The sequence below is a fragment of the Bos mutus genome, chromosome 21 (genome assembly GCF_027580195.1).
Source record: "Bos mutus isolate GX-2022 chromosome 21, NWIPB_WYAK_1.1, whole genome shotgun sequence".
Lineage (NCBI taxonomy): Eukaryota > Metazoa > Chordata > Mammalia > Artiodactyla > Bovidae > Bos > Bos mutus.
The window spans coordinates 26756050-26770069 of NC_091637.1; the positions used below are offsets into that span (position 1 = coordinate 26756050).

The 14020-nt window shown below is 43.3% G+C and overlaps 1 protein-coding gene across 1 annotated transcript in view; it reads right to left on the bottom strand.

Moving 5' to 3' along the window:
* TRPM1 (transient receptor potential cation channel subfamily M member 1) overlaps window positions 1-14020 on the bottom strand; it is a 73477-nt gene that overhangs the window by 10295 nt on the left and 49162 nt on the right. Inside the window, 7 exon segments of the mRNA XM_014478406.2 lie at window positions 635-767; window positions 1728-1930; window positions 3608-3752; window positions 4815-4835; window positions 6410-6584; window positions 8065-8316; window positions 11272-11400. Coding sequence (XP_014333892.2) covers window positions 635-767; window positions 1728-1930; window positions 3608-3752; window positions 4815-4835; window positions 6410-6584; window positions 8065-8316; window positions 11272-11400 — 1058 coding nt within the window.

Consider the following 14020-nt stretch of genomic DNA (forward strand, 5'->3'; position numbering starts at 1 on the left):
CTCTGTGGTGTGCAGCTGCAGGAAACGCAATGCTACAAAGCATGGAACAAGTCCCTCTCTGTCCCTCCCAGACCTGCCTTCCTCTGCTAATTGACTGACTCCCAAGCACAGGCAATCAGTTCATGTAGCTTGTAAGCAATGATGGTGATCTCGATGGGTAGCCAGGACAGATGACTTTGCCCTTCCTGTACCTCTGTTCCCTGAGGGTGGAAAGGTGATGGGAAGGAGCAAGGAGGGCACTAGTCAGGATGAGGAGGTCAAGCTGGGGACAGACCACCCTTGGCACATATGTCAAGGGCGGGGAGAAACGTCCCCAGCAGTTGCACGGCACTGCAGCTGATGGTTCTCCCCATGTATTGCATTGTAAAGGCACCCACTTTGAGGTTGGGGAACTGTCACAGTTTTGTTTGTTTTGGTTTGGTTTTGGCCTGGGATATTTGCGATAAATGTCATCGTTCACTTCTTATACAATGTATAAGCATCATTTGAAACATTCACACTATTTCAGGGAGGGAAACGCATTCAAAAGCCAAAGTTGGGTCAACAGGAGAACTGCAAGTCAATGTTAAATTGAACTTGATGTCCCCCTCTGCCCTGATGCCCCGCTCCCCCGGTGGCCACACCCCAGGTGCACCTCTCGCAGGTTACACGGATGCGTTCCTCGCTGGAAGACTGCTGCTCGTCCTCCTTCTCCTGGAAGTGCTCCCGGACGCACTGCTCCTCAAACTCGTGCAGCCTCTTCAGCTCCTCGTCGCTGAGAAACAGCTCTAGCATAAGCAGAAGAGGTTACCACGTGAGACATCAGCCAGGTAGGTGCATCCTTGTGAATTTCACAGGCCACCTTTAATCAAGCTCATTTCCCTATCCCTTGCAGGCAGCACCCTACCTCCTGGACTGGTTATCACACAAAGACTCTTTGTAATATCAGTGATCATCTTTCCATTGGAGATGAATGGCTCACTTTTAATAAAAATTTTTATTGAGGTATGCATGCTAAGTCACTTTAGTCGTGTCTGACTCTTTGCGATCCTATGGACTGTAACCTGCCAGGTTCCTCTGTCCGGGGAATTCTCCCGGCAAGAATATTGGAGTGGGTTGCCATGCCCTCCTCCAGCGTATTGAGGTATAGTTGATTCATAATACTGTGTTAATTTCTGCTGTACAGCAGAGTAACTCAGTTATACACACATTTTTTTTCATATTCTTTTCTATTATGGTTTATCACAGGGTATTAAATATAGTTTCCTGTGCTCTACAGTAGGATCTTATTGTTTTTTCTATCCTATATATACCAGTTTGCATCTGCTAATCCCAAGCTCCCAACTGGTTCCTTTCACTGGAAGTTCAAATTTCAAGCACAGAGTGTCTGGCTGGGTCTGCTGGGTTGCATGACACCTAAACAGCTCACTTTTTAACACAACTCAAATTGCTGCTATTTGGAACGTGAAACCAAGCATGATTTTCTGAGAAATGTTTTCCATATATTTTATGGATAGAGGCAAGGTGGCAGGAATATTTTCCCATTCTCCTTAAGTGTAACACAGTAAAACATTTGGAAAGGAACAATGGGTTTATAGAGAAAAGTTATTTTCAAGAACTCTCTCAATTTTTCATCCCCTCAGGAGTGGACTTTCAGTGATATTAATTAGTAATAAACTAACAGGTATCCAACTGTAACTCTCTTTAGAAACTCGCCCAGGATAGAAACAGAAGAATGCTGCACATACTCAATCCACGATCCTGTTCGTCTTGGTCCCCTTCTCGTTTCTTCCTGCAGCGACGGCTGAGACGCATGATGATAATATAGATGTGGCTTAAAATGATCATTGGTGGAGGCAGGACAGGCCGGTCATGAAATGTCATAATTAGCTGATAACGCTGGAATTTCCACACTTGGTTAGATATTGACTTCACTTCAAAGAAGGTATTGCTTTAAAAAGAATACAGGTTTAGTTAGCTATATTACTTAAAAAAAAATTTTATCATGACAAAAGTCATATAATATAATCATATTGGACCTAGAGTGTGTCATACAGAATGAAATAAGTCAGGAAGAAAAACAAATACTGTGTATTTATGCATATATGTAGAATCTAGAAAAAATGGTACAGAGGAACCTATTTGCAAAAGTTGTATTACTTTTTTTAGCACTAGAATAATTATTTTAATTTTAAAAATTGGAGTATAATTGCTTTACAATGTGATGTATACATGTAGCTGATTCACATTGCTGTCTAGCGGAAAATAACACAAAGTTGTAAAGCAGTTGTATTACTTTTGATTGTGATTTCTCAGAACAATTAGAGTTACTCACACTGAATTGAAAATATGCAATAAAATGGCCTTTTGGTTCCATTCTAGGAATTAAGGCTGACTTCTAGATGACCTGCCTTTTGGTTTATCTATCAGTGTGGCTTGTCTACATTGAAGGGCATTTTACTTGTATAAATAATTAAGAATGAAGGGTATTGAAATTGTTATCTCCTACTCTGTTGAAAAACCACACCATAGTCTACTGACTGCTCAGGACATTTTATTTCATATAGTTAAAGATATGAGCCATTCAACTAAGCATTTTGAAGTATTTAAACTTTCAATTCAGTCATAAAACTAGTTGACTACAGTTTTTTGGAACTGAGTTCATTAATTATTGAACATTTTGATTGAAGGTGCATTATTTTGGATATTAGGTTGGTACAATCTTTGTCTTCTTTTAGCTTCCAGCAGAAGGCAGTAAGCCTAGAATTGTTGGAATCCTGATCAAGTGTGTGGTCTACACGGGGTCCTTAGAAAACCCAGTTAACCTCTGTCAACCTTCATTTTCTCATCTGTCAAGTCAGGAGTGTAACCATGTTCTCTCCAGTGCCTTGGTCAGCTCTGAGAGTCTCTATTTCTTTGAGGGATTTTTGTCTCATATTTTTCATCTTAGAAGCTAAAATAGTTTTTTTCAACATTTATTAAACATGGTCACATCCTTAATGCATCATGCCAACAGGGGCAAGTTTTACAAGAAACTGGACTGTGAATTTTAAGCCATTTCTTTCCTAGGTCACTTTATCTTCTATTCAGTAAATGATAAGAAAAATATTTCATGTAAAAAAATTGTACAATAATTGTCATGGTTGTTCATTGGCTAAGTCATGTCTGACTCTTTGTGACCCCATGGACTGCAGCATGCCAGGTTTCCCTGTCCTCCACTATCTTCTGGAGTTTGCTCAGGTTAGTATCCAATGATTGCCACAGCCTATAAAATTAGCTTTGCTTTTGTGCCTCTGATCATGAATTCAAGACTCAACTTGATAAATCTTTCTATCTCAAGAGACTTTCATCTGAGGAAATACTTTCATTAGATTAAAATTCATGCCAAAGTGTTAAAATACAAACTAAGATTGAATTTAAATATATTTAGGTGTCAACTCTTTATTTAGGAATGCATGAAGTCTGATTGTGGTTGAACAAAAAAGACTGCAAAAAAAAAATTTGTATGCATTTGAAAGCCCTAGTGGATTCCATGTAAACGCCAGGCAGCCTCAGAGGTTTCTGAGATTAGACTGAAAATCTGTAAAGTAGTAAATAGTAAGCACATGTCATCAGCTGTGACACGCACTTGAAAACGGCGATGAGCAGGTTCACAAGCAGGATGTTGGCCACCAGCAGGTAGCAGGCCATGATGGCAGGCGTGAGCCAGGCACCCGGGATGCAAGGGGGGAGCCGCTTGCCTTCCTCATCGTACTGGTTGTCACCACAAGGAGCTGAAATGAGAGTTTGTCTTTTTGTGCTTGATTTTCACATAGAATGGAAAGATTAATAACTGACCTATGCTATTAAAGGACCTATTTCTTTTTTACTGTGATTATTTTTTTCTGATTTCCTAAGCAGTAATTTTCCATGTGAAAGATATCAACTCATACAAAGGAGATAAGAAACTCATTTCTGCACTCAGAGTGAGTCATTCTTAACCTGTCATATTTATAAATATTTTCTCATTTCTGCATTATGTTTTTCAATCTACAGTGAAAATGTATAATGAAAAAATGTGTTCTTCATCTTTAAGCAGACACATCTGTCTTTATTTTTTTTTTTTTTTTTACTGTTAACCATTAGAAAGTGATTGGGTCTTCTAATTATGTAATATTAACTTATGTTGTCTTCTTGATCATGAACTTTGAAAATGATTTTATTATGAGGTAGGAGGTAAGTATCCTCTCTAGGCTCAAGTTCATTAATTGACTATTCTGTGCTCTGTTTGAAAAAGAATCTTTTTTCTCTCTGCTCATTTGAAATGCTACTTTGATCCTATGGGACTTATTTTCTGAAGAAAAAGATACTGCTACTGCTGCTAAGTCACTTCAGTCGTGTCCGACTCTGTGCTACCCCATAGACGGCAGCCCATCAGGCTCCCCCGTCCCTGGGATTCTCCAGGCAAGAACACTGGAGTGGGTTGCCATTTCCTTCTCCAATGCATGAAAGTGAAAAGTGAAAGTGAAGTCGCTCAGTCGTGTCCGACTCTTTGCGACTCCATGGACTGCAGCCTTCCAGGCTCCTCTGTCCATGGGATTTTCCAGGCAAGAGTACTGGAGTGGGGTGCCACTGCCTTCTCCGAAGAAAAAGATAGGATGATCCTAATAGTCAATGAAGTAATATCCATGAATTCACAGTCTACTTATTTTTCACTTCCTATTTAAAAAAAAAAACACTGATACCAGGAAACAAGTATTTGAAACCAGCATACAACTCCGGGTAATTAGCTGAGGAAGAGATTAATTAATACACACATTCCATAGACTAGAGTCATCAATTATGTGTAAACTTACGATTAATTTCCATGGCGTAGACTATAGAGTCATTGGATAGCAGCATTTTATTTTTTTAGTTTTGACAGGAAGGAAGAAAAGAAAATAAGACAGTTGAGAGAAATGTCAAACAAATGATGAGTAATATAAGAATTGTTTTGCTGTCAAGAAATGCAAAGTATTCAAGGGAATTACACATTTACACTTGGAAACAGTGATCTACTTAGGAGAATTGTGCACATTATTAGTTCTAGGAAATATATGTATATATATTTCATGAATATTTATTTTATGATGTCATAAGCAATAGATAAGCTCACTAGTTAAAAAGACTTTGAAAAAGACATGAGGCTACTGACAGATGATCATTTTAACGTATAGGTTGACCAATCAAACATCCCCTGTATGCCAACCCAAATACCTTGTCAGCACAAATAAATGCAAAATTACTATGAAGTAATGAGATCAAGAATTGAAAATCTACATTTCCCACTGTTACTGAAAATAACCTCAAGTTTGCCTCTTCATTTTCTGTTTCTACCCAATTTAATTAAAAAATATTACAACTTATGTCTAGATCCAGGGACTTTTTCCACATTTATGTATGTTTATTGAAGCTAATATTCTTTTGAAACCAAATTAGATTTTCATGTTCTGGTTTACCAAGCTACAAACACATCCACTAATTGACTCTGAGATAATCGTGATAAAAATGTGGTCTGAATCACATGACAAGATGCAGTAGATGGAAGGCATTTGTGTGAACTGGTTATCAGTCTCACCTAGTGAAGATACACTGAACCACCCTGCATCTCCTACAATGCAAAGATGTTCAAAACCTTCTATTCTAAAGAAGCTTCTGCTTCTACTGGAAGTAGTAGCCATGGTACTGTACCTGGCACTTTTTGACAGAACACAATATGCAAATCGAAATATGTGGTGCGAATATGAATATGGGTCTGAAGATACTTGTTCACTGGTAATGCAGTAACTGTCCAGGTGAAATCATGTAAGCTCATTTGAACTTCACTTCCCTACAACACAAGAGACACTGTGACCTACCAACTCAGCTTGGGCAGAGCTGGGGCCTGCATTCCCCAGAAATCCATGTAAGATTGCAGCTCATCTCCTCTGCTAACATCCATATTACTGTTGATAATACAAAAATAGCAGCTCAGGAGTGAGGAGGAGATGCACAGCTACATGGACAAGGAGTTGTGAAGCCTGAAGAACGGGATGACACAAGGCACTAGTCACCTTCATGCTCACTGTCTCATTTGGCTGAAATAACACCACAAGCTCTATCTCAGGGCAGAAAGAGATTTAGGTTGAAGAAAAATTAGAATGTTGGCATTGGGACCACATTCATGTGTAGAATGTGCTCAAGGGATGTGAGTCTCAGAATTCCAGGGAATGGTTCTCAGAGTAGAAGATTGGCATCTCAAAAAATTTGTATTTCATAATCTGCACTGATTTCTTCATAAAATAATTGAATGCCTATGACAGAATAAAAAATACTTTACTCCCAAATTAACATAGGCTCTTCCATTAATTTGGAACTGATCATCTGCCTTGGGAAGCAGGGAAGAGAATCTTACTATGAATTCTATTCTTACGGTCTATCTGGTCTGCAAACACCTCCCCGTAGATCATCCAGTAGGGCATGTAGAAGATGTTCCGGGCCAGTTTCCAAGAAGGCTCCTCGTCTGGATGCAAGATGGCTTGACGGGCTACTCCAAAACTCATCAGCACCACTAGCATGATGACCACGAAATACAGCATGTCAATCATCTGAGGAGAGAGGAAATGGGCCAGGTCCACCTGGTTCATTACTGTGTGCTCCCCTCAGAGACTTCATGAGTGCTTAATTAGGATGGAGGAAGCTTCTTTCCCCCTCTCCCTCCCCTCCATGGGCTACTAGTTCTTGTATTCCATGCAACACATACACCTTATTCTAGAATATTGCAATTCCCATCTCCTGCTCTCAATCTTTCTTCTCCTCTCTTGTGTGTGTGTTAGTTGCTCAGTCATTTCTGACTGTTTGCGACCCCACAGACTGGACCCCACCAGCCTTTTCTGTCCATGGAATTCTTCAGGCAAGAATACTTGAATGGGTAGCCATTCCCTTCTCCAGAGGATCTTCCCAACACACAGGGATCGAACTCAGATCTTTAGCATTGCAGGCGGCTTCTCTACCATCTGAGCCACCAGTGAAGCCCCTCCTCTCTTGTTACCCATAAACAAATTCCTCTAGTAACTACAACTGCAAGTAGAGAAAGGGAACCATTATGGGAAAACAGGAATTTGTAAGAGAAATTCAGCGGTAAGAAGAGGAGATGTCTAAGGGGATAACAAGATGGTGAGTTGAGAGTGTGTACTAATGTTCATTCATTATACAAATGGTGAGTCGTTACAGTGAGTAATGCTCTGGTTACTATGGATACTGGCTTTGTGTAATTCTTAATTTTGAACATCCCTGAAGATGAGAGCCCTGACTGGGACTGCCTAGACTATATGTCCCTTCCCTCAAAACCACTTGCCATACAGAGTTATTCCTAAGCTTGAAAGATGTCCTGTCTTTTAGGACCAGTCCTAACACTGAGACTATTTTAAGTGATGTAAGGATGGTTCATTCTTAGTTTCATATTTTATAGCCTCTTCTGGATAAATGTTACCATGGATTTGTCTTGACCTCATCACCTGCATTGCCTGTGTCCACTCAATGAAGAATCTGCCTACAATGCAGGAGATGCGGAATGCAGGAGATGCAGATTCAATCCCTGGGTTGAGAAGATACCCTGGAGAAGGAAATGGCCACCCACTCCAGTATTCTTGCCTGGAAAATTCCACAGACAGAGGAGCCTGGTGGGCTACAGTCCATGGTATTTCAGTCAACCAGGACTGAGCACTGAGCAAGTTATAGGTTACTCCAGTCTAGAGTGTGTGATCTGAAAACTGTCTGGAGCTGCGGTGGGGGAGTGACTGGACCCACTTGTTTGTCTCTGGCTTCTACAACATGTTAGGAGATTAACCACTGGGTTATTGACAGAAATATATATACATACAGTAGGCCCTTAACTCTTGTTTGTCAACTGGATTTAATTAAGTGATCAATATGTAGAAGAGCTTAAAGCAAAGAACATTTCCTGTAAGAAACCAATTGCTGGGGAAAGATCAAATGAAACATCACAGAGTCATGCCTGAGGCCTGGCCCCAGGTCCTAACCAACAGCCTCTGTGCTTGCATTTCGTCATGAGCCATCAGCACTAACCATCTTTCCGATCATCATCACGTAGGGTCCCAGGTACTTGTTGACACCAAAGATGTCCAGGACACGGATGTACCAGAAGATGATGTCCACGCAGTAGATCACACGGCCGTAGCCCATGTAAGGCTGCTTCTGGAGGCGAAGGATGGCTCCGATCATGAACATGGAAATGGCCACAAGGTCTGTGATGTTCCAATACTCCTGCAGCCAAACTTTTATTTTCTGGCTTAGTTTACCCGGTTCTGACATGAGGATCTGAAAAGAAATGCCAAACAACGACAAAAACAACAACAACAAAAAAAGCAGGGAGAGTGGTTTTAGAAGCTTCACCTTAGAATCCTGGGTATGGAGGGCTGGAGCAGCATTCCAGGGGCTTCCCCTGAACCGTAGTGGCTCAGACAGTAAAGAATCTGCCTGCAATGTGGGTGAACTGGGTTCGATCCCTGGGTTGGGAAGATCCCCTGGAGGAGGGCATGGAAATCCGCTCCAGTATTCTTGCCTGGAGAATCCCACAGACAGAAGAGCCTGGTGGGCTACAGTCCATGGGGTCACAAAGAGTCAAACATGACTGAGCACCTAAGCACAGCACAGCAGCATTCCAGGGCATCTGGTCCCCTTTCCTGCTCGAGATTTCTAAGTACTCATCTTCTTAGGCAGATAAAATATCTAGAAAGGGAAATTCCACAAGACTCCTTTGGATTCCTAGTTTCACAAACTCTCAGGAAATGCCTTCTGAGTTATGTCCCTCTGGTCGTAATGAAAGCAGCTGCCTTTTGACCCCTTTTCCAATTCTCTGGACATGTGCCGGTGAGCCCGTGTTCCAGAGTTAGTCCAGGAGGAAAACCCTAGAGCAGAGATAAACCTATGTGGTCCCACAGAGGGGCGTCCACCCACAGGAGATGGAGGGACTGGGATAGAATGGGTAACTCAGCCCAGATTCCTTTGTAACTCGGAGATGAGAAGTCAGGGGAAAGCTGAGCTTCATTTTCTCCTGCTTGAGATCTTACCCTTTCAAAGTTACCGCAGCTTAAAAGAACACTTTCTCAGAGGCTTTCCTAGTGGCCCAAAGGGTAAAGAATATGCCTGCAATGCAGGAGACCCAGGTTCAATCCCTCGGTTGGGAAGATCCCCTGGAGAAAGGAATGGCAACCCACTCTAGTATGCTTGCCTGGAGAATTCCATGGACAGGGGAGCCTGGTAGGCTACAGTCCATGGGGTCATAAAGAGTTGGACATGACTGAGTGACTAACACACACACACCTTTGTCAGCAAAGTGATGTCTCTCCTCTAGTAAAACTGAAAATATTTAACAAGCAGCATGCAGGGGCACACACAAAGCAAACATAGGTGCAGCTGCGGTGTGCAGCAGGGTGGGGTCTTTAAAGGTGGCGCCCCTTTAGTTATGGAGTTTCTTGGTAGGTCCTGGGGACCCCAGGGGTGGAATGGGGTGGTGGCTATTCATAAGCCAACTCAGAAGGCATTCACTAATTTAAAAACTCATGTGCTCTGACTTATGCCTGCTGCTCTCTTTCCTATAACTGTGGGTGGGGGGCAAGGACAGTGGGCTCTTTGCAGTAAAGAACAGTGTCTTAGCATAGGGCTGGTGCTCAGTGAGCTCACAGTGGCACTAGAGATGGCACGCAGGCCACTTGGGAAATCCCTGTTGTAGCATGCGCAGAGTTTGAATGAAGCCCAGCCAGAAAAAAAAAGAAGTTGTAACATTTTAGACCTGGCACTTTTCATTTGGGGCTGTCATCAGACTGACAGCATCTAATTAGCTCTCCTGGGAAGAAGTTGCCAGTAATAATTTTTCAGTTCAGTGAAAGGGTCAATACAAAAAAATATATTGCAAAATAAATAATACTGTTTCTCTATCAGTGGGAGAAAGAATACGAAATCTGCTGTGTGTTACCTCAAGTTCATTTCTTCTTGGGTGTATTGTTGCTATTTAGTCGTGCAGTTGTGCCCAACTCCTTGCAACCCCATGGACTGTAGCCTGCCAGGCTCCTCTGTCCATGGAATTTCCCAGGCAAGAATACTGGAGTGGGTTGCCATTTCCTTGGATGTAAGCTTTCCCTTTATAAGCTGATATAATGAGCTGAAACCTGTAGGTGATATTAGAAAGAAAAGGACCTGGCCCACACTTTTTCTGCCACCTGCAAAGGCTGCCCTCTCAGATACATGAGTTTCAAGTCCCCGTGATATGAGTCGTGCATGAACTGGTGTCTGTCCTTTTTCAACACTTAGTTGAAAACCCTGTTTCCTGGGTTTGCAGCAGATGTGCTGGAAGCCTACCCAGAGGTGCTGGAGGCTTCCTCTGGGTGGAGGTGCCCAGCCCCCACCTGCTGCAAGGGCCACTGTTCCCTCCCACCTGCCCCCTTGGGCAATGGGAGCCCTTACCCAGAGGCCCCGCTGGCTGACTCATGTGGGTATGAAACTCAGGTCCCTTTGGTCAAGATGGAACAGACTCTACAGTACTGAATACACTCAGAGTCCCCTGCCAATGAGGCCAGGGACAGATTCCACTGAAGCCACACCTCCCTCAGCCCTGTCCCCTCTCCGGCCTGACCACCCTGCTCCTTCTCCCCTCTCTCCTGAAAGCTCTCCTTTAATAAACCACTTGCACAAGAATCCCCACCTCAGATGGAGGGAGACCCAGCTAGGACAGGGTGGTTCAAAGTCCTAAGTTACAAGAAAAATGTCATCTCCTACATCTCCCTGTCTACGTTCAACTCCCAGAAAATGGAGCCCCAATTTGTACCCAGTTGGAGTCAGGTGTTTATCTCAGGTACCTGGCAGAATTCCTGCTGCTTTTACAGGCCCTCAGACTTGTTTTTATCACTAAACACCATCTACTCTGCTTTGTGTTCTGATTTCCAAGTTCAGTTTCAGTTTGAAACAGAAGGCATATAAATCTGCAAGGGAACAGAATCAACTTGGGATTGTGACACCCAGAAAGAAAACATCCAGGGCACTTGGGATTTACATGACTCATTTTTGCAATAATAAGCAATATCTGAGGACTTCTCTGGTGATCCAGCAGTTAGGACACTGTATTCCCATTGTAGGGGGCACAAGTTCAATCCCTGTTGGGTAACTAAAATCCTGCATGCCTTGTGGCCAAAAAGAATTCAAATAAATAAATAAAGAATCTACATCTGAATTGAAGTCATTGGTGGGTGGGGCTGGGACAGGTCTTCAGAGCATCACCTCGCGAATTTTCTCCAAGGCCAGGCTCAGGATGTAGGAGATGACGATCCACTCCTGGAGGCAAGGCCAGCGCTCCATCCGCACCAGGATGACGTAGTTGAACAGCAGTAGGTACCCCAGGTAGGATATCTGAAAGACAGAGATCGACAGCCCGGAAAAGCTCTGAAACCCTGTTTACAGGGGGACACATCTTCTAAAACAAATTTTCACTTTTAGGTGCACTGACTCTATTAGAGGAAACCTTCCACTCACATCACAGGTGCAGTCAGAGAACCTTGAGGCAGGTTGGGAGGCATTTTGTACTTTAGCATAACATGCACGCTGAAAGTCCATTCTCTAAATGAAAGTATATTTGTTGCTACTGTTAGCTTCATGGGGCTTCCCTTATGGCTCAGCAGTAAAGAATCTGCTTGCCAATGCAAGAGATGCAGGAGACTCATGTTTGATCCCTGGGTCAGGAAGATCTGCTGGAAGAGGAAATGGCAACCCACTCCAGTATTCTTCTGTAGGAAATCCCATGGACAGAGGAGCCTGGTGGGCTACCATCCAAAGGGTTGCAAAGAGTCATACACATACGCATGCACGCACATCAGCTTCATGGGGAAATTATGAAGTTGCACAAAATTATGATAAATAGAGAAACTTTGAGTAGTATACTGGTATGCCTTCTACATTCCTGGAAATTGGAAAATGTTACTGACTCCTCCCTGCATTGCTAATTTCCTTCTTGAATCTTCCTACTGCTTATGGACAGGGGAGTTTCAAAAAGGGGGAGGGTGACGATGGGGAATCTGCCCAGCACACCCAGCGGGTGGTCCTGAGGCCCCTTAATTAGCATCCATTTGTCTGTGGTGTGCTGCACCCACAACAGGGTCCCTATCTTTGAGGCACGTAGAGTTGAGTGATACAGGAGTGAGGTACGAGGTTGAGGAAGGTGATCTGAAGATGAGTGAGGTTGATTCACTCCAAAGATGAAGAATCTTCAGCTTTAGCCCTTACCCCTCTGGTCTAGGCCCCTTCTGAAGTTTTGGTGGTGTGGGTAAGGTGTGTGCTAGCAATTGATCATTTGTGATTCCTAGTCTTTTTTTTTTTTTTTTTTGATGGCTCCTTCCTGATTGGTTTTTTACCAGGATACAGGCAGCATCCCATTTCTAGTCTTTGCAGGAGGATTAGAGCAAGAGTTCTCAAAGTTGAGTTGCATTGGGAACCCCTTGTACTCAGTCACGTCAGTTATGTTCAACTCTTTACAACCCCATGGACTCTAGCCTTCCAGGCTCCTCTGCCCATGAGATTCTCCAGGAAAAGAATACTGAAGTGGGTTGCCATTTCCTTTTCCAGAGGATCTTCCCAGCCCAGGGATTGAACCTGCGTCTCCTGAGCTGTAAAAGCATGCGACCCCCTCTCCTACATCTGCAGGCTACATTTAGAGGCCCTGGGGAGACACCCAAGGCTTGTCATCCTCCTGGCCCCACCCTCTTTATCCACTTGACCTCAGGTTCTGGGCCTGGGCTCAGAACCACCTGGGCCTCAGCTGGTTCTGACCAGAACAGATGGACAGCTGTGGCTTCAGGTGTGGCTACCAAGAGGTTGGGTGTCCAGGCTCTCACTGGCCTGGGTCCCCATGTAGCCCCGGGGGTGCTGTGCCCCAGAACTCTGCCTCCACCTTCTGCCTACCCACATCCATCGCCCTGTCCATGGCCTCGGACCTGGCTCCTCAGTTTCCATCACCTGCTCACACCCAGTCACTAATGGAACCACTAATGGCCAGGATCTGCCTGAGATGGGCTGTGCCCTGGTACCTGGGACTTCATGAGTAGTCTTGACCCTCCCGAAGACTGCAGTGATTTCGGGAGGCACAGTGTGCCCACCACCCCTGCTAGGACCACCCACAACCAGCCCAGTTTCCTTCAGAACCTTCCAAATTGCTCCAGTCTCTTTGCCCCACTTCTCCTGCCCATCTGCACGTGTAAGACTGGACCATTCTTGCTCCAGGCACAGTGCCCTCCTAGAGTCGTCCAGACAGTGGCCACAGATAGGGCTGGATGAGAGTATGTGGCCACAGTTCAGAGACCTTGATTCATTCCTCAAATCCAGGATTTCATGCTTTGGATTCAACTCCACTTTGAGTGATCCCATCAGTCTTCTGAAAAATGGCATTTGTGAGCTTGCTGTCTCAACATGAGTCATCTTTGTTCATTGTTGGACTAGAACTGTATTTTCCTAAGTGTGTATTACTATAAGACATTTGAAAAGTCCTTCTTCTTAAGGAAATAGAATATGATTATTTGGCTTTATGAAATGGTATATTTGGTCTAGAATGATCACATTCCTGTATATAAACATTATCCATCTAGGTCCAATTTTAGTTGAAGATCTGACTTAGTCCCACTTCATGTGCATAATTCATTTTAATCCACTGATTTTTTTAACTTTTTATTTTACATTGGAGTGTAGCTGATTAATAATGTTGTGATAGTTTCAGGTAAACATCAAAGGGACTTGGCCATACATATACATGTATCCATGCTCCTCCAAACTCCCCTCCTATCCAGGCTGCCACGTAAAATTGAGCAGAATTTTCCCTGTGCTATATGGTAGGTCTTTTTTGGTTATTCATTTTAAATATAGCAGTGTGTATATGTCCATCCCAAACTCCCTAACTATCCCTTCCCCCGATCCTTCCCCTCTGGTAACCACAAGTCTGTTTTTTAAGTCTGTGGATCTCTTTCTGTTTTGTAAGTAAGGTCAT